This window comes from Athene noctua, chromosome 2 (assembly GCF_965140245.1).
Source record: "Athene noctua chromosome 2, bAthNoc1.hap1.1, whole genome shotgun sequence".
Classification (NCBI taxonomy): domain Eukaryota; kingdom Metazoa; phylum Chordata; class Aves; order Strigiformes; family Strigidae; genus Athene; species Athene noctua.
This window is the reverse complement of record NC_134038.1, coordinates 29893763-29914933: the sequence shown is the minus strand read 5'-3', so window position 1 is coordinate 29914933 and position 21171 is coordinate 29893763. Positions and strand designations below refer to the sequence as shown.

At 36.9% G+C, this 21171-nt stretch overlaps 1 protein-coding gene across 1 annotated transcript in view; it reads right to left on the bottom strand.

Moving 5' to 3' along the window:
• CNGB3 (cyclic nucleotide gated channel subunit beta 3) overlaps window positions 1-21171 on the bottom strand; it is a 68855-nt gene that overhangs the window by 30036 nt on the left and 17648 nt on the right. Inside the window, exons 4-7 of the mRNA XM_074898764.1 lie at window positions 4865-5019; window positions 3251-3436; window positions 2465-2673; window positions 595-645 (exon numbers count right to left, since the gene is read on the bottom strand). Coding sequence (XP_074754865.1) covers window positions 595-645; window positions 2465-2673; window positions 3251-3436; window positions 4865-5019 — 601 coding nt within the window. The remainder of the gene's footprint in view (window positions 1-594; window positions 646-2464; window positions 2674-3250; window positions 3437-4864; window positions 5020-21171) is intronic.

Genomic DNA, 21171 nt, shown 5'->3' with positions numbered 1-21171 from the left:
TCATAGACCTATATGTGTATCAGGAATTCAACAGACTACCTATCCTCTGGATATTAAATATTGGCAAAAACCAATATTTAGGAACAAAATAAACAATTTTTGGAAATCAAATGCATCTTTGTTTCTACAAATTGCAAAAATCACAAATCTTAGTTTGAATTTTTGTTTACTTGTGTGAGTGATGACTAATTTTGTACCGCAAAATACTTCATGAGTTCACTGAATGCAATTATCTAATTTCAAGACTTTAAATTTTATTATATAATGAATGTCTGGCAAACTGTGCTATTGCCTTTACGTGTGTGTGTGGATAGCCTTGCACAAATTAATCAAAACAGGGAATTGTATTAATTCTATTTTATCAATGTATTATTATTCAGAATTAATAATTGAATTTATAATTATTCTGTTTTACAATTAAACACTGTTTATGAAGATGACAGTCTTCAGTTGGTGAGCACTGACATGCCATGAAGCCAATGTTTTCTGGTGATGTTCTTAAACCAACAGTAATTTTTAGTGAATGAAAACAATTCTATGAAATCCTACAGTCTGAACTTACATATTGGCATCAATAACACAAGGTCTGCTTACCCAAAACTTCATAGAGCTGTGGTAGAATTTCTTCATTTCCACTCTGTCTGACTATAGTAATAATGAAAGGAGAAAAAGGCATAGTCAACAACAGAATGGCAGGAATGAGCCTCTGATATTTGACAATAATTATTGTTTTCTGATAGTAGAAATGATCAGAGTTATATTAATGTGGTCTAAAAGTATGAATGGAGAAATACCTGTAGGAAGAAGAGGTATTTTTATTAGACCAGTTGACATTAAGCCAGATTTTATTAGAACTATTTGAAAAGATCAGGTTTGGGGTTTGTCTGATTTTTTCCACATCTGGCTGTTGGTCTAGCAGAGCACATTACATTTTTCCCCTAAATCTTCCCCTCAAGACATCTGTGCCAGTTGGTGCTTGACCCAAACCCCTTCAATTTCAGGGCAAAGACTCCATTTGACTTCAGTGGTTCCAAGAAAAATGCAAAGAATGTTTCTGATGGTGCTGTACAAAATTAGCTCTTTGAAAGCTAGTATTAACATGCTAGCATTATTAGCATTTTAATAATCAACACTGCATTCATTAGTAATGATTAGCTATTTACTTTTAAATTGCTCTCTATGGGAACTGATGCTAATACCTTAATAAGAAAGGATAATCACAAATAGCTAAAGAAATATATTTATTATTATACTTTCTGTATTTATACCAGGGACACTTTAAAAATAGCTTTAAAATCTTGGGATATTTCCATGTCAAATTTTCATTATTATCAGTTTAAGCATTAAACTAAGTGCAGGAGATCAGGCAGCAGATGATCTCTTCACACACTAAAATCTATGAATTATACAAGGAGCTTAAAGGGAAATACAAGGTAAGTTTCCTACGTTAGACTTTTGACCTTGTTCATAAAACGAGTTTTGCAGGATTTAGGCAAGATTGCCAGTAACTGAATATCTTGACATGGAAAAATAGATTACACTGCACTGCATTTAATATCTATTCAAACTATATTTGCACAGTTTTATCTGAGATTCCTCTGTAAAGGTATCAGTAATGTCTTGTATGCACAATGTGTAAAATTTTATGTAAAATCACTGAACTAAATCTAGTTCCAAATTACATTTGGCGATACATAATTTTGAATTTTCTGCATGATGGGCACAGTAGTGTCACACTTAAGTTATCTAATCTAACTTTTTTCTGCATTAGGTTTTCTTTTTTTAAGTTAAAGAATCAAAAGTAGGAAATATTTCAAAGGAGAGTTAATGTTCTACATGTCCTTTTGGTATGTTAAGGACAAGCTTTTACCTTTTTTCTGATACTTGCTTAGAGATTTATTTTGCATTTTTCTATAAAAAGGTAACAAAATACTAGCAAGAAGCAAAATTGAATGTACATATTTTCCCAAAATAAAATACCTCAAATAAATTATTTTCAAAGCATCCTGAAATTACAGGGATTTGCCCTGATTTTGGCAAAGACATCCACAATCTCAAAATCTCTAACAGAACATGCATAACCTGTCCAGCCCTAGCACAATATACACTGTTTTCAGCTATGATTCTTGCACAAGGTGAATAGAAAGTGGAAAGTTTCACACAAACAAACACACACATGCATAGATGCTCCTGGTGAGAAAGAGCTTTATGCCTGTTCCGACTGCTCTCTTCTGTTACTTTCAAATCTGTTTTGGTTTTTTAAGAATATAGACAGAGAATATGTTTCCTTCTTCCAAAATAGGATAATTGAAAGTCAGTGAAGAAGTACATAGGTATCCTTTGAAAATAAAAAATTTACATAGATTTGACTTAACAGGAAAAATTGTGTCACATTAGAGGGAGTTTCTACAATGTACTTTAACACACAACTACTATCAGTGGAAATCCCATGGATAATACTTACTATTATATCTCCACCTCTTAAAAATTGCACTCGGGGCTGGAAAATCAGTACGTCACACAGGTAGCAGATATCACAAATGATGTCTATGGTAAACCAATATATTTTATTACTTGGAGTTTGATATGGGAACACAAAACGAAGTGGAATAAACCAGCAATTCCAATTATAGGCGACTGTCACAAGCATGAGCCATGCTACGTAGCGGCGATCTGAAAGAAAAAAAAAAAATGGAATCTACGGGCATGAACTTAGAATCTTTTCTCATTCCTTTAGACATATTTATTCTGCTGATGTCTCTGGGAATGTTTCTGCCCTGAACAGCCTACCATTCTCCCTTTTTCAATAGCACAGACTACTAAAGTGATATAGGTTGGAACTAGGAGTCACACAAAGAATTTGCAAAAGGGAAAAAGGATGAGTTTATCAGAGCATATAGAATTTAATGCATCTGAAGAAACTTGATACATTTTGCATGCTGCTGGTGTATAACTGACAAAAGAATCATTTGGCCCTAATGAATGGGACAAATTCTAGATCAAGAATCAGAAGACTTTGGTTTTAATCGTGCTTGGTTTGCATATCAGCTTTGTGCATACCATCTTTACAACTGTTGTCACTTTTCATGTCTTCTCCATATTTGGAATAAATGCTCTTTAGAGCAGGTTCTACACATCCCTCTGAGTTGCAAACTGGAATGTGGATTTTATGGTGGCTCTCAGGTACTATGTAATACTAGGTCACTTCAGGATGTCTTTACTCCGTTCTATTGCATAGCTTTTAATTTACCTGTGTATGAGTCTATGCTGTCTGGTAGCTGCAGATACTCCATGTATTTTTTCAGTGGAGTTTTTTTGAATTTACAGCACAGCATATCGCAGTAATGATCCTCCTCTGGCTTTACTTCTGCGTCATCAATCTTTTCTTCTTTTTTTTCTTCTTTTGGTTGAGGTGGAGGCTTCTTCTTTGATGGTGCTAGCCACACAGAATGCCGCAAATGGTGACATTTTAATTGTGGCTCTGTTGCTACATCCTGTTTTAATGTGTACAAGAGCCTCACCATGTTAAACACGTTTCTGAAAACACTTGGCGGTGACTAAAGCTACAATTCATTACAATACCGAATGCATTAGAAAACAGATTGGAGAATAAAATCACCACTGATATAATCAGGTATATCTGATATCAACAATAGGGCACTTCATGTTACAGAGTAAAACTCTATTTCCTTGGACAGTGCCCACAACTAATGCCATAAAAGACTGACAGAGAATAAGGTAATTAATAATTCAGCATTCATTAATGTGACTGGGCATTTCCCTTTTCATGACTGTTGCAAATAATGCATGCAGTTAGGATGGAGATAAGAAAAGATGTCTGTGCCATAGGCTGATTTTTTCCCTCTCTTGAGACCTGATACACAAGATGGAGCAGGTGAAAATAATAGGAAGCCTGTGGTTTTTTATGTTTCTAGGCTTACAAAAGTCTCGTGACACTCCTTTGAGCCCGGTTCTTTCAGCTTTGGGCTGGATAATTTTGTCCACGCTTCTGTCCCATTAATCCTAGTAGCTTTGCCTCTGAGTAGGATAAACACCTTAGAAGTAAACTGGCAAAATGGATCTATAATTACTTAAGAAATAAATGATTGTAAGTTCTACAAAGAGAACAAAAGAGGTAAATGAACAAAGAAATAGTTTTTAAAAAAATCCTTTATCAGCTGTTATAGCTTATAATACTTTAGGCACTATTTTTTACAGCTTATTAAAAAACCAGGTAGACAATAAACAACGTCTAAAATATGTCAGAATATAAAATCACCACACTCAATTCTTTGTGAAAGGAAAAAAAAAAAGTCAATCTTTCATCTGAAGGGGAAAACCATTGTATTTGGTTTATGCTTCATATTTTGTCAGAAGTCAATGTTTAATTAATTTCAGATGAGTTTGCTTTATTCAAAGCATGTACTTATAGTCCTCAGTGTGTCTGGAAGATTGGTGCCATGGCTAATATTTTATTTACTTTTACACAGCAGATCTAATCTCAAAGTGACTAATATCTACTCATATGTTATGTATGTTTATTCATGTGTTTCAGATTCATCCCCATTAATAAAACTATCTGGGATCTATTTTAAAATACAAAAAACTTTTTGACAGGGATGATTCTAGACATTGCCTAAGGTTTTTCTCCAAAAATCTTCAATGATGGAGTTCAAAGGGAGCTCATATCTAAGGACCTGGTTTACTGTATGGATAAATTGACTTCAGTTGGCACAAACTGGTCCATTTCAGTGGGTAAACATGCTATACTCACTTGAAAATTTTATCATAGTATTTTCTGTTCCCACAAATAATTTTAATCTTTAAACACAGCAAATGCACAGCTATATGTGGAGTCACTTACAAGCTGTAGGACTGCCTTCAGGGGAGGACAGCACTGGGTCTTTCAGCTTTTCCTTATAGATTGTTGCCCTTTCCCGCATTTTTCTCACAATCTCTTGAAGTTGGGCATCAGCATACTCATTTGGTTGGAAACCTGAAGGTGTTGGCTTCCGTGTGCTAATTAAAACAAAAGGAAAAAAATCTTAATGTACTGGAAAGAATGGAAGACAACAGTGCTAATTCTTCTGAGCAGGTCAGACATTAAGCAGGATCTTTACTGGCCACAGCGCTTATTCACATCACTTAATTCACGGTAAGTGGACACTTAAGTTCACTGCTTTTGCTTCCTGCTTATGCCAGCAGCAGTCTACACAATATTTAATGAAGAGGTCATGGTACCCCGTGCTCTGTATAGCCCACTCCACTAATGACTTCCCACTGTGGCTATATAAGGTCTAGTGCTTATTCTATGCATTTTCTAAGATACAAGGCATGATCTTCCCATCTGTGCATACAAATGTGCTCGTTATATGGTAATATGCTGATGATGTCAAGACATAACTGAGGTAAAGACTGATGTGCAGGTGGGGGAGGAGAGATTGTGACTACTTTATGCTACCTAATATTGGGAAAACTGATTTAATCTAGGGTTTTTTTGTAATGGGTATTAGTTAACATGAAGTAAAAAATCAATCTGTTTTACTACATGGAAACAAACCACTAGTGTTCTTGTTGACGTTTTTTCTGTTTCCACTAAGACTTTACTCAGGGTCATAGTAACACTGAGCTGATATTCTAGCACTCACAGCATTTCTTCAAACCTGAGGATTGCTGATTTTCGAACACCTGCAATCTCACATTCTGCACTGAAACTAATGCTTTTAATAGAATCTATGCATGCTGTGCAGTCAATTAGAAAATCTATTTGAGAGTGATTCCTGATCAACTCTTTTGGGCTTATTCATACTAGAAATTTCATCCTCAATTACATGCTAATGTCTGATTATGCAAACTGGGCTGTTTTGGAGTGCCACTGGCTGGCAGCTGGACCATACATTTGGACTTCTCTATCCTAGCATCAACACTTCTTAGCTGTTGTCACACACTGGTGTCAGAGCTGGCTGGTAATGGCTGTGACTGACACAGGGCAACTCAAGGCCTCCTTCCACACAGGCCACAACTGCCACCCCTGTACTGAAGCCATGCCAGCTATGCCCACTTGTCCTGGTTTTGGCAGGGATAGAGTTAATTTTCTTCCCAGTACCTGGTGTAGTGCTGTGTTTTGGATTTAGAATGAGAATAATGTTGATAACACACTGATGTTTTAGTTGTTGCTAAGCAGCGGTCAAGGACTCTTCAGCTTCTCATACTTCCCTGCCAGCAAGAGGGCTGGGGGGCACAAGAAGCTGGGAGGAGGCACAGCCAGGACAGCTGACCCAAACTAGCCAAAGGGATATTCCGTATCATATGACGTCATGCTCAGTATATAAACTGGGGGGAAAGCTGGCCAGGGGCTGCTGCTTGGGAACTGGCTGGGCATTGGTCAGCAAGTGATGAGCAATTGCCCTGTGCATCACTTGTTTTGTATATTCTAATTCTTTATTATTATTATTTATTCCCTCCCCTCCTTCCTTTTCTGTCCTATTAAGCTGCCTCTATCTCAACCCACAAATTTCACTTTTATTTTCTGATTGTCTCTTCCATTCCACTGGGGGTGGAGGAGTGAATGAACACCTGTCCTTTTTGTCACCCAGCATGGGGCACAAAGGGTTGAGATAACAACAGATGGAGTACTGTGGTGGTTTAACTAGGCAAGCATCTAAACACCACACAGCTGTTCATTCACTCCTCCCCCCCACTCCCCCCCCAGTGGGAAGAAAATTAACTCTATCCCAGCCAAAACCAGGATACTGATAGAGGGGGCACAGCAGAGAATTGTTCTTTTTTTCTTAACAGTTTTTCAACTCTGTCCCAAATACCATGGGGATGTGGATGTTACAGCAAGAGAAGAGGCAGACCAGGAGTGAAGCATGCCTGAAATTTCTAGATTCTTGAGAAGACCTTCCTAAAGGTGAGTAGAGGGAAAGTGATATGACAGCAACTTGGGTAAGGAAGAAATGAAAAACACTACAAAGTGATCTTTGAATAAACACAGTGTTTCCTCAAGACCTAAACCTACTTTGAAGTTCCTAACAGAAGAAGCCATAACTAAAATAGAAGAGTGTCAGAGTGGGATGTGTGTAGCTTTTTGAGAAACATGGTTTTCTGAAGACACAACGCATATCACGGTGACCAAGGAAATATAATTTAAGGATGCAAAAGTCCTTCAGCAACAAAACCATTTGATAAAATGGAGATAAGCTGTTAAAAGCAGAAGAAGCAGAAGTCTGGAAGTATGTGCTTATCATTCCTTTAAGTCTTCTGTAGTGTCTATTTCTTAAACCTCCCCAGACAGAAGATTAATCAAACAGTTCTGATATACTTTGTAATCTTATCACAGTTCCTTTTGTGTCACATATTCCCTTTGCTCAGGCCATCTGCAGTGTAATGAAATCCTTTCTTGTTTTGAGCTAACATGTCACAATTAGTTTTTCACTTTCTATGTAATGAATTTCAAATAATTCTTACTCCTTGCTGTTGCTGTATTTGCTCAGGGCATTAGCTATCTTGTAGTAAAATACACTTATCTCAAGTGCCAAAGGCCCCTTCTATCTGCTTTCCAGGGATAAACTATAAATTGTGTGGGATTTTCTTGTTATTTAACAGCCTTTCCAATAAAAGTTAAAGTCACCTCTATCATGATTTTGGTGCTTTATCATTGCCATATAGCCCAAAGGAACCATGTTGTTATTTGGTACTGATTAGATACTATGTGAATTTGTTTAAAGTTACTTGCCCCACAGTTGATAAGAAATTGATTTTCCTTGCCCTACTTCTCATTTGACTTGAATTATCTTCTCGTCTATTATTTTCTAGTAACAAAATGCTTACTTTAAGTTTTCTCTGGTTAATACAGATGGGAGAGGTCACATGTTGAACACTTAATTTGAAGATGTGTGTTTTACATGTGCTTTATGTGGAGATGCACTTTAAATAGTCTTGGCTAATGAAGCTTATTCAAACTTGTCTAAGTCATGTTGAATAAACTTAACTCCATCTCTCACATTAGATAGTGTTAGGATTTGTCTCTAAGCTGATATGTTATTTTTTAAGCAAATTTATCTCTGACCTTTGTGCAATATGTTGCAATAGGCCTAGGTATACATTACTTAATACATTATATAGTCATTTACAGAGTCAAAATGTTTATTCCCTGTAGAAGTAATAATTTCACATGGCCAGGAAATGAAAAAGTCAAGACCAAAACTCATGTCGTATTCTCACAGTTTTGTTATTACCTCAAATATATTTTGTTTAACAATAGCAACATATATATAACAAGTGTAATAATAATGCAGTTTTCTTATGTTTTTAATTTGTATGTTTTATCTTTTTAACATGTAGGTATAAACTTGATTGTTTAGTGAATAAAATTACAGTGCCTTAATTCTCCCCATGGCAAGAGAAAAAATTTAGACACCTATAGCGCTGTGAAAGAAAATGCACTTGAAAGAACAGGCCATGGGAATACTGTGTGGTTGAGTGTGCTAATGTATATAACATCTGTTAAGTACTGTGACTTGGAATTTTTCTGTGTTAAGAGTTCAATCAAAACAGGGATCAAGAAATGCAATCTGTTATTTCAGAATAAGTCAAGTTTATAATTTTCGAAGTTGCAATTTAGAGTTTAATTCTTTCTTTTTTTGGCCATAAACACCAAATACCTGAGTTCAATTTCATCTTTTATCTACCAAGTGATCCCTGAGAAAAAGTATTTCAGAAATGTATGCTGCTGCCTGAAAAAAGTCCATACAACTTTTTGTTGATTTTGGTTATAACCCTTCTTTCTGCAGCATTTAAGAAACTTTATTTTATATGCCTGGAAATAAAATTAATGATCCTGCAATATAACTTTTAATGTTTTCATTGAGCATCAACATTATGATTTATGATTGTATTTACAACCTGTGTCTTGAAAAAATAATCTGTTGTTTTAAATAAATTCTGGAGATTCTAATTGAAATAACCAATTTTCAGAAGGATATAGCAACACATGGCTATACAAATGTCTACAAAACATGAGGAAGATTTAACTGAGATAGAAAAATCTAGTTCTAGGCATCATGGCCTAGATTCAGGGTATTGATTCAAAAACATCCTCAATTTGTGCTGACAATCCCAGTGTGGGTAATGCTATAGAAACCAGAACCCTCTATCTGTCCTCAGTTCCAAGTCTAAATTCACACATACTAAATTACTAGGAAATCTAATGTTTCTCTGTAACGGAAAAAAAAATGCTAGTCATCTGCCTGGTACAGAAACAGGGGTATTCCAAAAAGCTAACTTTAGCTATTCTGATTATTCTCCCTTTATAGTCAATAGAAGGCTTCTCTGAAGAGATACTCAGAATGACTAAGATAGGTTTCTGCTCTGAAGTGCCTGCTAAAGGAGCCTATCCTTCTCCTTTGCCTGCACAGGAAGCTGACAGAGTTTTAGGAGTGAGCTTTAATATTATCTTTAATGACGTTGGTAAAAAATATAGTAGTGTACTAATGGTGTTTGATAGGACATTGGATTTAGAAGATTAAAAAGTAGGACTGATTCCTCTATAGGAAAAATTGAATTATTTAGACTGAATAATAGAAATGAGAACAAGTCTAATGCTACATAATGCAGACATGCATTTAGGAAAAATTGTAAGAATTTCTTTTGTAAATGGTGGGATCATCAATTGCAGATAACAAAAGGATAAATATCCAAGTATTTTAGTCAACAGTTGGTTGCTTATAAACGATACTGTAATCTGGCTATGAAAAATACTGGTGCAAATGTAACCTTAGAATGCATCTGATATATTGCCAGTGAAGAAAGCATTAATATTGGCATATAAGCCAATAGTGATAGTTATTCTGACCAACTATACTCAAAATGTGAATTAAAGTAGGAAACTGTATAAAGTTTCTTAGACAGATCAAGGCTACTAGGAACATGGATTTGAAAAAGACGGCAAAACAGATTGAGAGGCAATAAAAAATAATAAAATATATATTGTATATAAATTCAAATTTTCGTGAAGATCTATATATGGAAAAGGGGTTTCTGAGCTGAGGAACAGCATTTTAATAAGAATAAATGTGAATAGAAATATCATGACTAAAGGTCTGAAGAAAGTTTCTAAACCTTTAAAGACTGGGATTGCAGACAGCCTTCTAATATGAGGAGCAGTTGAAACAAGGATGGCAGACTTCAAGATTATATTAGCTAAGATCATGAAAACTATTGGATGCAGTGATTCCCAAGAATGTAAGAGAATGTATGCAGCACGATAGGAAATACTTTTCAGCAAACAAACTTGAAATATGTAAAGGTTTGGAAAGTGAATGAGTGACTTACTTGTACACATACCAATGAGTTCACTACTACAAAAAAATCTCAACAGCTCAAGTGCTAAGAAAGTGAGTTTCTAAGATAAATCTATTATCTTACAGTCTTGAAACAAACTGTTGAGAAGTTAGATTCAATGGAATTTTAAAAAGCTCTGAATTAAATTTTAATTTTCATTAGCAGTCTTGAAACAAGTATCTTCTTCTGCCCCATCATCTCTTCTTTTAAGAGGGAAAGTGTTTGAGAGACACCCATCTTTCAGTAGATGGGTATTTCAAAACATACAGTAAATAGCAAAAGATCATGTCTTTTGCTATTTACTGTATGTTTTGAAATACAGGCAGTATATTAACTTTTCTTTGCAATAAAAAAGAATAAAATACATTTTTATTTTTATTCTATTTTAGGATTGAGTTATTCTTTGCAATAAAATTTGAATTTAAACTGATATTACTTCTGTTCCATCTATTTTCTTACAGATTTCATTAATTCAAACACAGTGACATAAAAATGTGTTGGTTTTGGTTATATATAAAAAAAAGAATAGGCCATAAACATTAATAATCTTCATGTGAATACCATGCAAAAAAAACCCTTTCCATTGGAATTCATGGCTTTCCTGTAGTTTAGTCTTTGTATAGAGATTATGCTTGTTTGAGTCCTAAGCAAGTGTTCTTGAAATAAAATGCAGAAATCATCTATTTCCCAAGTCTCACGTTGTACTCATACAGCAAAACAGATATAGAAGCAACAATGTTCAAGGAAGGCACTGCCTTTCAGAGTTATCTACTGGCATTGGACTCAGAACAAACTTCTTGATGCAGTGCCCACTGAAATCTAATCATCTAGGCTGCATGAGATTCTCCCTGTTTAGTTCAAAGGTTTGTCACAGCAGCTTCTTTGACAATCCTCCTGGTTATTCAATCACAACAGGCTGTGAATCCTCTAATCTTCTTTGTAGTACTCTTTAAGGAGAAGTCTGTCTCAATGCTGAGCACATATTAGAACTCTCACTGAGGTACCTGATTAAAATGTAAATAAGATTTTATTTTAATTTGTAATTTTGCAATATGAACTATGCAAAAGGAAGTAGAATGAATGTTGAAAGTATCTATTAACTTTGAAAAATCACCTTTCTTTAATGTTACTAGTGATATAAAGTTGTTTAATTGGATATTTACTATGATTTAAAAATTAAGGGAAGCATCATTTCTGACACTAATAATTTTAGAACAAAATTATAATATTCTAAGAACCATATGATAATAAATGAGACAGTCTTGCCTCAAATGTTTCCTTATCTGGTGCTGTTGTGTCATTGGGGCTTTCTTATCTGTAAGTGATTAAATCTGTCTGGGACATCTGCCTCTTATCAGGAATTTTAAAATATTTTTTGTATCATACACATATAACATCTGCTACATTCAAACACATTTAAATGCAAACTCAGAACTTATTTACATAAGCATATAATAATTTATGGCTAAGGAAGATACTTGTTAATCAGAATATGATCCAGTGCTGTACAGAGTTCATGAGCACAACACAAATCCTTCAAACTTCTTATTTGTCAGTTTTTATTAATACACAGGAAATAAAAGGCTAAAATTAAAACACCGTAGTATTTCCCAGAGTGAATTTTAAAAAAAGTTGCAATAAAATGTCCCATAGGTGCTTTTGTTTCTCACCTGTTTTCATGCAGATCCTAAAAAAAATCACACAAACATAGGACTGTAGAGAAATTTGAGACATCCTGTAATCCTAGTCTCCACAGCTCAAAGCAGGATGAAGTTTGTCTGTGCCATTCCTCATTTTCTTATCTAACCTGTTCATGTCTAGTGATGACAATTCCATAATCTTCCTAAAGAATTTATTTTAGTGCTTCACTAACCTCACTGTATGGATTTTCTCAACATAAATTGGTTTTGGTACAATTTTTCCTATTCATTGTGGCCAGGGGATAAAATGTATAGTCCCTTCTCTTTTATCTTACTTTTTGGCCATTTTAACAGTTTCATTTTCTATTACTGTTTTTTTGCAAAGGAAAAAAAAATTGAGAAAAGGGTAATAATTGTATGATGTCTAAGAATATTAGTTAATTTTATAATTTTCAATGTTCAGAGGTGTGAGTACCTGAATAAGAATCTTTTAGCTAATATACACTTCGGGAAGCTTTAATTCAAATGACATCGTAAAAGCAGAGAAAGAAGTAGTGACATAGGTTCAGCTTGTGTGACAACTGAAGTTGCTCTGCTCCGCTATTGGGAACCCTGACAGACTTTCACAATATGCTGAACTTCATGCCATGTACTATTGTTGCCTGTGTTAATTATACAAAACTAACTTGGTGCAACCAATGTTGTTGCAATTCTACTTTTGTTAGTGGTAACCTGCTATACAGCCACCTGTGTAGGAACTAATTTCATGTAGCTTTCCGGGTATCACAAAGAAACTTGGTGAGAGAGAGAAAGAACCCATTCCTCTAAGATGACTTCCAATTACCTCCATTTAAAACCATTATTTCCCGTTCTGCAGGCTCCTGCCGCATTCTTTTCCAAATTCAGTGACAAAGTAGGCATGTTCATGTGTACAAGAGATCATCTCACATCTCCTCCCGAGTATCATTTATTCAGGGCACTGAATAAGACTGGAGTGCCAGACCCCTCTGACTTCTCATCTGATCCTCATATCTCTGCCTGTCGCTATTTCCTCTATTCCTCTCTTGTGCTGCTCAACATGGGACGTTTTCATCTTAAATAGATAATATCTGAAAAATGAGTAAATAACTGGAGACACAGTGTTTTAATAAAAAGTATTGGACAAGATTAATTATAGGCATGAATACTTACAGTTGTCATGAAGTAATAATCAGTTTTCCTTTACTTGAAAACGTTTCATATAAATGTAATTTAAATATAAATGCAATTTAAATATAAATGCTTTGTACTACACACAGAAGTGTACCTGTCACAATGCTCATTGATTTGCTTTTGTCCCTGTGATTGACTCAACAGATAATAGCAGAGACAATATTTTAAATATATTATCATTTCTTCCTTCATAAAAAAAGGTATCTTTTTACTCTGAAAAACGTTAGGTCAATGGAGGAGTTACACAACATGCTTTTAATTAAAGAAATAAATCAGTGGCAAAGTATGATGAACTATACCTTTGTTTTCCTACATATTCTAAAAAAAAAATTTCTCCCATTTCAACAGAAATAAGTATGTATGAATATTACGAAAATATAATTTAAAATAACACAAGGAAAAAGAAAGAGCAGCATTTCAGTCTGTAAAATGTCATTGCCATCCCTTTAGTTGCTTCATTTAGTCTTCAAGGGAAAACTGAATTCGCTACCTTTTTAACTTCAGGCTACCTACTTGATGTCGTGCAGAGTGAATGGCATTAAATAGCATCGGTAACTGCATCCTGCAGAACGGATAGAATGTAAAGGCTCTAAGGAAATGCATCTCAGCAATGATTACAGCAAGTTAATCCATTTTGGTACAGGCAGCACACAATCACTTTTCTATTTAATTTGCAGGTTCTCAATTTAGCCGTTGCAGAAATTCAAATCCAAGCACTAAAAGTGACAAGCTCTGAAAGAAAGACCTAAGCACAAGGAATGTAAGTGCTAAGAAAAGTATTTGATTTTTTAAATACATTAATGTCTTTTCAGTCAGATGTACAAAACATACTGGTTGCATTCCATCTGTTTACAATTTCAAGTACTGAAGTGATTAGCTGGAAAAAACTAAGGAAAGGTATTTCTTTTAAAATATGCTTGTATCTATGTTTAAACTGGGATTTTTCAGAAGTGCCCAGCATTGGCTTTTTTTTACTTTATCTCAGGCTCATTGGAGTTTAGCTCCATGAGTGTCATCCTTTCGGGTCCCTGGTGTTCCTACAGTAATCGGGGATTTCTGGAGAATCTGCAGAGGGTTGATACTGGATCTGCTTCACCAGAGTGCTGAGATTTTTTTCTTTTGATGGGACATAGTTTCTCTAAGATGCATCTATTTGGTGAATTGATGTGTTGCAACTAGTGGATGGCAAGCACTAATAAGCATGGTAATTTTCTTGGTCGAGGTAATTGAGCTAAATGAAGTGCATTACTCACTAAGAACATGCTACCAGCAGGAGTTCTCTTTATTAACCTGGCTATGCACCACATAGCAAATTGCCTCTTAATCTTTGTTTGTTTTGTTATCTTTTGCTGCTATTAGCCAAATTAGAGAGGAAAAAATATCCTCTGTGGGCTTGAGAAGGACTGGTATAGCCTACTAGGTAATAGGATGTGGCTATGAAAAAGGCAAACTAAAAGCACAAAATTCAGTCTTCCTGAACCATCTGTAGTCATATTACAGTTTGCAACACTGAACCTCCCTTTTTTTGAAAATGTTGAAAGTTGAGTTTCTGTGTTTGCAAAAGCAGAATCAGAAGAGTATGTTTACTGGGTGGGAAAGTTAGACTTATTTTGTATAATTTTTATATTTTATTAAAATTTATCTAGTGCCTTTTGTATGAATGTGTTTTGCTCATAATACCCAGATTCTGAAGTTGGACTGTGTAATACAAATATAATATACTAATATAATATATAAATATTATATATAGTATAAATATATAATAAATATAGTATATGAATAACGTAGATATAGATCTAACATAATTTTTTATTCCTCTATAGACATAACCTGGAAGATGTCAGATCTTGAGGAGAAATCTAAAAGCATACGATTTTTTCGTTATGTTCTCTTGGATATGCGGCCTGCAAATATGGACTGTCATTTTACACAGCATTTTGCTGGGTAGGGTTGATGATCCTTGACCAAGGTTTTAGAGTACTGCCTTAGTATAAATAGTACATTGTAATCACTTTGGTAATCTGAAAAGATGAAACACTCTAACAACTTTAGCCAGGCTTAAAGGCTTTTAAAAGACACAGAGGAAAGAAGAGGTCATGGAAGCTCTTTGTATGCCTCCATTTTCTCTGATCTATGCTCTCAGATGCTTTTTTACCATCCTTCCGTACTCTACTTTTTCTAGGACTTGCTGCAACTTCTTTGTCTCATCCCCTGATGCCAGGCATCCATGACTGCTTGTTCCTTAGACATGTGTCTCCCCTCTACTCTTACTTGCCAAAACACTTTATACAGTCTTCCTCTTCATCAGCTACCACATGCCACAGACTCTGTTGGTTCCCAGCCTTCGGTGTGGGATCATACAAAGGGATTGCATTTGCCTCTCCTATGTCACTTTTGTGATTATCTGAATCATGTGTTTTTAATTTTTTTTTTTTGTTAGATGTTGGGTTTCAAACAGTACCCTCACAAAGCATGCTGTCATTTTCTCTTGTGTACAAATTGCTATATTCCTCTGTTTGCAAGCCTATATTCCTCAGAGCAAGGCTTTGCTTTCAGTGGCAGCTATAGTCCTTGGCCCACATCCATGGCTCCCGCTGAGTGGCCGGTGCAAGTGTCCCTGGCCTGGCTGTGGCCCCACTGGTCCTGACCCACACCCACAGGCCCACGTCCTGCCTGGCCTCAGCCCAGCCCAGCCCGGCTGTGCCTGAGCCCAGCTGCCCTCACCTGGCGCTGCCTGCCTGCCCGCCTTCCCGGCCTGGCCTCGGGCCTGCCTGCTCACACAGACTTGCGTGGTGATCTGGGCTCTGGGATGGCCTGAGCTGACACCCCCGGGCCTGCCCTGCTCGCCTTGCTTGGGTCAGGGACGGGGAGTTGCCTGGGAAGGTCTGTGCCCTGTCACCATGTTGCCGCTTTCTGTCCTGGGGCAGCGCCTGGTCCTGGTGGCTCCCGGGTGGTGTGCCATATTTGCCTAAGTGCTATGTAGTATCTCACGTGAAATGCTTGTACTGCATTTCAAAAAAGTACAGGACTGTATATGGACATACATGTTTTTACAAATCCTCCCCAACAGAAAGCAATCTCAATATATTTTAACGGCTGCAATGATGTTTTGTGCTAGTTCTTTTTTAATAAGGCTCCACTGTCTTCTATTAGAGTGCAAATTAGGTCCTGAGTGTTCTGTTCCCTCATTTCTTGCTGTGAAGAGACAGCATAGTTTTAGCCCTCCCTCCCAGAGATTATTATTGCTCAGCAAATAGCTATTCGTGGAAATTACCTATCGTTCTGTTACATTATCATTAGAGATGGAGGGGAGAAACTGTATCAGCAGACAGGGCTGACTTGTGTGCAATCCTGTGTAAGCCATAAGGAAATAGACATTAAAAGTTTCAAACACTCAACTATAATTCAGCCCCTTGACACATCAACAATTCTTGTGTGTCTCCTCTTTCAGACATAGTGTTCAGGTGGCTGAGGCCAGTGCTGTGTCTCTCTACTGTTTATTAACATCCATCACTGTGTACTGCTGTATTTTAAAAATGAGGAATGGCTGAGAGGGAAAGACAGAAATATATTTTTTCCTTGTAGACAAACAGTTTCTATGGGAATTTTCAGGAGTAAACGCAGTCTTTGTCAAAGCTGTTGTTCTTTTAGCAATAAAAAAGAAAAAAAAGTGATTAGTTCTTTCAGAGGAAGTTCAAAACCCTATTTTCCTATTAATAGATAATACAGGCTGTGCTGCACCATGCTAATCAAATGCAGCTGAACTGGAAGAAGAACACAGCTGGTGCGCAATCTTGCAAACTGTCATACATATAGGTAGTCTTCCAGATTTCAGGTAAGTTAATTACATTAGTGTAATTGTTCATAAAGCAATTTTACTTGAGATTTTAAAATTGAAAGTCCTTACATGGAAGCTCATTACCTCTCCCTGAACTTCTGCATGGAGAGACACAGGTCTGATCTAAATGAAAAAAGTGTGAACAACTGCTTTCTTCCTTCTTCCTTACTTTATGTATCTGAGCCTTCACAGATGCATTTAAAAAAATTAAAAGTCACAGTAACAGAAGATAAGGTGAAACCTTTTTTATTAACATAATTTTCATGGAAGTTAAGGTTCTCTGGATGTACATGGGTTGTGAATAAATATATATCCACAAACCTTAATTATTATGTATCTTACAGTCTATGGGCATACTGGTGATTTCTTACTGTGTAGATCAAGTGACTTTTTATTAAACTTTGACTCTTGAAGAATTATTAGTATAGGAAAATAGTCTATGATCTAAGTAAAAGCATAGTATCAGGACCCCAACAGGCTTTAATGGCCCCGAGCTGCCTCCAGTGGGACTTGCACCCACACCATCTGCCCATGGGCCTGTGGTGTCCATTTAAGCTCAGGCCTCAGTCACTGCCTGAGCTATGCCTAGGTGTGTCTAGCTACAGTTCCTTCTCTGGTCATTTCTCCTGGAAGGACTCTGAGGCCATGTTGTAGCCTTGTCTCCAAGTCTTGTCTCTGACCCTGTCTGATTTGCTTCTGACTGGACTCTCTGAATGGATGCTAAACTTGCTTCATCATCACCTGCTTGTTGATGGACTCTGATACTAAGCTTCTGCCCTGCTTGCTGTGTTCAGACCCTATGGGATAACACCTTGTTTGTAAGGACACTGCTTACATTGGTGTTACCGCTGTCTCCCATCTTTCCTTCCCTCAGGGAGCAGCTGGCCCTTACTGCTCCCTGAAATGCAGCTGGACAAAATCCAATATTCCAGTTAAGAAAATTCTACTAATCATTTCACTCAAAATTGATTTAATTCAACCAACCAAATTATGGCTCTTTCCATAACAGTATCATAGAATCATAGAATGGTTTGGTTTGGAAGGGACTTTTAAAGATCATCTAGTCCAACCCCTCTCCCTGGGCAGGGACAACTTCAACTAGATCAGGTTGAGTTAAATGTTAAAAGTTAATAAAGCCCTGCCCAACCTGACCTTGAACACTTCAAATGATGGGGCATCCACAACGTCTCTGGACAACCAGTGTCTCATCACCCTCAGAAAAAATTATTTTCCTTACATCTAATCTAAATCTACTCACTTTCAGTTTAAAAGCATGACTCCTTGTCCTGTTACTACAAGCCCTGGAAAAAAGTCTTTCTCCATTTTATAAGCCCCTTTTATATATTTAAAGGCCACAATAAAGTCTCTCCAGAGTCTTCTCTTCTTCAGGCTGAACAACTCCAACTCTCTTAGCCTTTCTTCATAGGAGAGGTGTTCCAGCCTGTTGATCATTTTTGAAGCCCTCCTCTGGACCTTCTCTAACAGGTCCATGCTTTTATTGTACTGGAGACCCCAGAGTTGGAGGCAGTATACCAGGTGGAGTCTCATGAGAGCAGAATAGAGGGGGAGAATCACATCCCTTGACCTGCTGGCCACACTTCTCTTGACGCAGCCCAGGATACAACTGGCTTTCTGGGTTGCAAGTGCACATTGACACCTCATAGCTAATTTTTCATCCACCAGTATCTCCAAGTCCTTCTCTTCAGGTTATTCTCAATCCATTCATAACCCAGCCTGTATTGATACTGGTGATTGACCTGAATCCAGCTCAGGACCTTGCACTTGGCCTTGTTGAACTTCATGAGGTTCATATAGGCCCACTCCTTAAGCCTGTCACAGAATCACAGAATCATTCAGATTGGAAAAGACCCTTCGGATCATCAGGTCCAACCATCAGCTCTACTCTACAAGTTCTCCCCTACATCATATCCCCCAACATCTCATCTAAACGACCCTTAAACACATCCAGGGATGGTGACTCCACCACCTCCCTGGGCAGCCTATTCCACTGTCTGACCACTCTTTCTGTGAAAATTTTTTTCCTAATGTCCAGTCTGAACCTCCCCTGCTGCAGTTTAAAACCATTCCCTCTTGTTCTATTGCTAATTACTGTGAAAAGACATCAGCACTAACCTCTCTACAATGTCCTTACAGGTAGTTGTAGAAAGTGATGAGGTCTCCCCTCAGCCTTTTCTTCTTCAAACTAAACAGTCCCAGCTCCTTCAATTGCTCCTCATAGGATTTATTCTCCAGGCCCTTCACCAGCTTCGTTGCCCTCCTCTGCACTTGCTCCAGCACCTCGAAATCTCTCTCGTATTGAGGTGCCCAAAACTGGACACAATACTCCAGGTGTGGCCTCACCAGTGCAGAGTACAGGGGGACTATCACCTCCCTACTTCTGCTGGTCACACTATTTCTAATATACCTGTCAAGGTCTCTCTGGATATCATCCCTGCCTTCCAGTGAATCATCTGCACCACTCAGTTTGGTGTTGTCTGCAAGCTTGCTGAGGGTGCACTCAATCCCATTGTCTGTGTCATTAATAAAGATATTAAATAGTATTGCTCCCAATAGAAACCTCCGAGGGACACCACTTGCTACTAATCACCACTTGGACATTATCCAAATGTAGGTTAAACAGTGACAGGAAAAATTCCTGGACAATAGGACACTGAGTTAACTATCCTGTTGAGTTGTACAAACAGTTCTTGGTATGGTTTTGACTAGTCAAACTATCACTTTTCCAAATAATTCCCAGGTATGAGAACACCCAGAAATTAACATTAAGCAAAGATAATTCACAACTGACACTTTTTCAGGAAACATTTTGTATTCTTCTAATTGACCTCAGTGCTAGAGAGTCATTTGAGCATGTTTCATTTACTGCTATTTTTGTAGGCTACATGTATTTGTTTGACTCAAATTCTCCTTATGCATATACATTTATGTATATTTTCTCATGTGACAAAGGCAGTTGTTTTCTTAAAAATATTCTAGTGAGTAAATCTGAACACATAGACTCAATAAGGTAGTGACCTTGATCAAGAACGGTGTCTAAATATACTCCTGTGAATCTTTAGGGACCATGAATTAAATTCTCTCAAAGGCACATTTTAAAAATTATTCTCCCTCCAGCTCTGAAATTTGTATAATAGATCTGTTTAGTTTAGTTTCATAGCAATGCAATGACACCAGTGCCATGCCTTCCAAGCTCTACTGCAGAATTAAGTGGGTAACTAGCTGCTTTGACAGTAGAATTCACCAAAGATTTGTTGTATTTTTAGAAGCTGTTGCTCAAATTAGACTGACTAGATATGTCTGGATGTACACATGACAGTGAGTCAGAACAACTTTGAGAAGAAAATGTTTCACATAAACATTTTTAATTTCCTTTTAACAGATTTTGTCTTCTACTAATAAGCAACATACCCATTTGTTTCATAAAGATATTGTAATTATGTTAACCATGATTATGGGATTTACCAGTGGAACTGTAAGCATCTAATAACATATCCTACAATGACACAAAAGGAGATGCTTTATCTAGGTTTTCATTGTTGACCTACTGATTCACACTCAAATTACCAAGTTATTTGTAACATTTCCAGTCATTCTAGTCAGAGTTATTTTTAATCGCATGTATTATTTTATAGAAGTGCACGCATTAGTATTTCACTTGATTATTTATCAGCGCAGTATGAAGTCTGTCTTGGTGAAGGAGAGGAAATAGAGAATCTTTAGAAATTATGTAACTGTATGTCAGGGAAAGACTTTTGCTTTGCATCATCAGGGCAATCAATATAATAGAAGGCAAAAGCGAGCAGGAGGAGTATCTACCCTGTTCTGGACTGAGTGTGTCCATTATTTTCCACTCAAAGGGATCTCAACATACTGGGGGGCAGGAACTCCATGAAGCTTAGCAAAGGCAAATGCAAGTTTCCATGCCTGGAATGGAATAACCCCATGCAAGAGTAAAGGCTTGAATCTGACTGACTAAAAATCAGCTTTGCATAAAAGGATCTGGGGGTCCTGGTGGATGACAAATTGAATATGAATTCGCAGTGTGTTCTTGCAGCAATGGAGGCTAACTACATGCTATGCTTTAGAAAAAGCATAGATGGCTGATTGAGGCGGAGT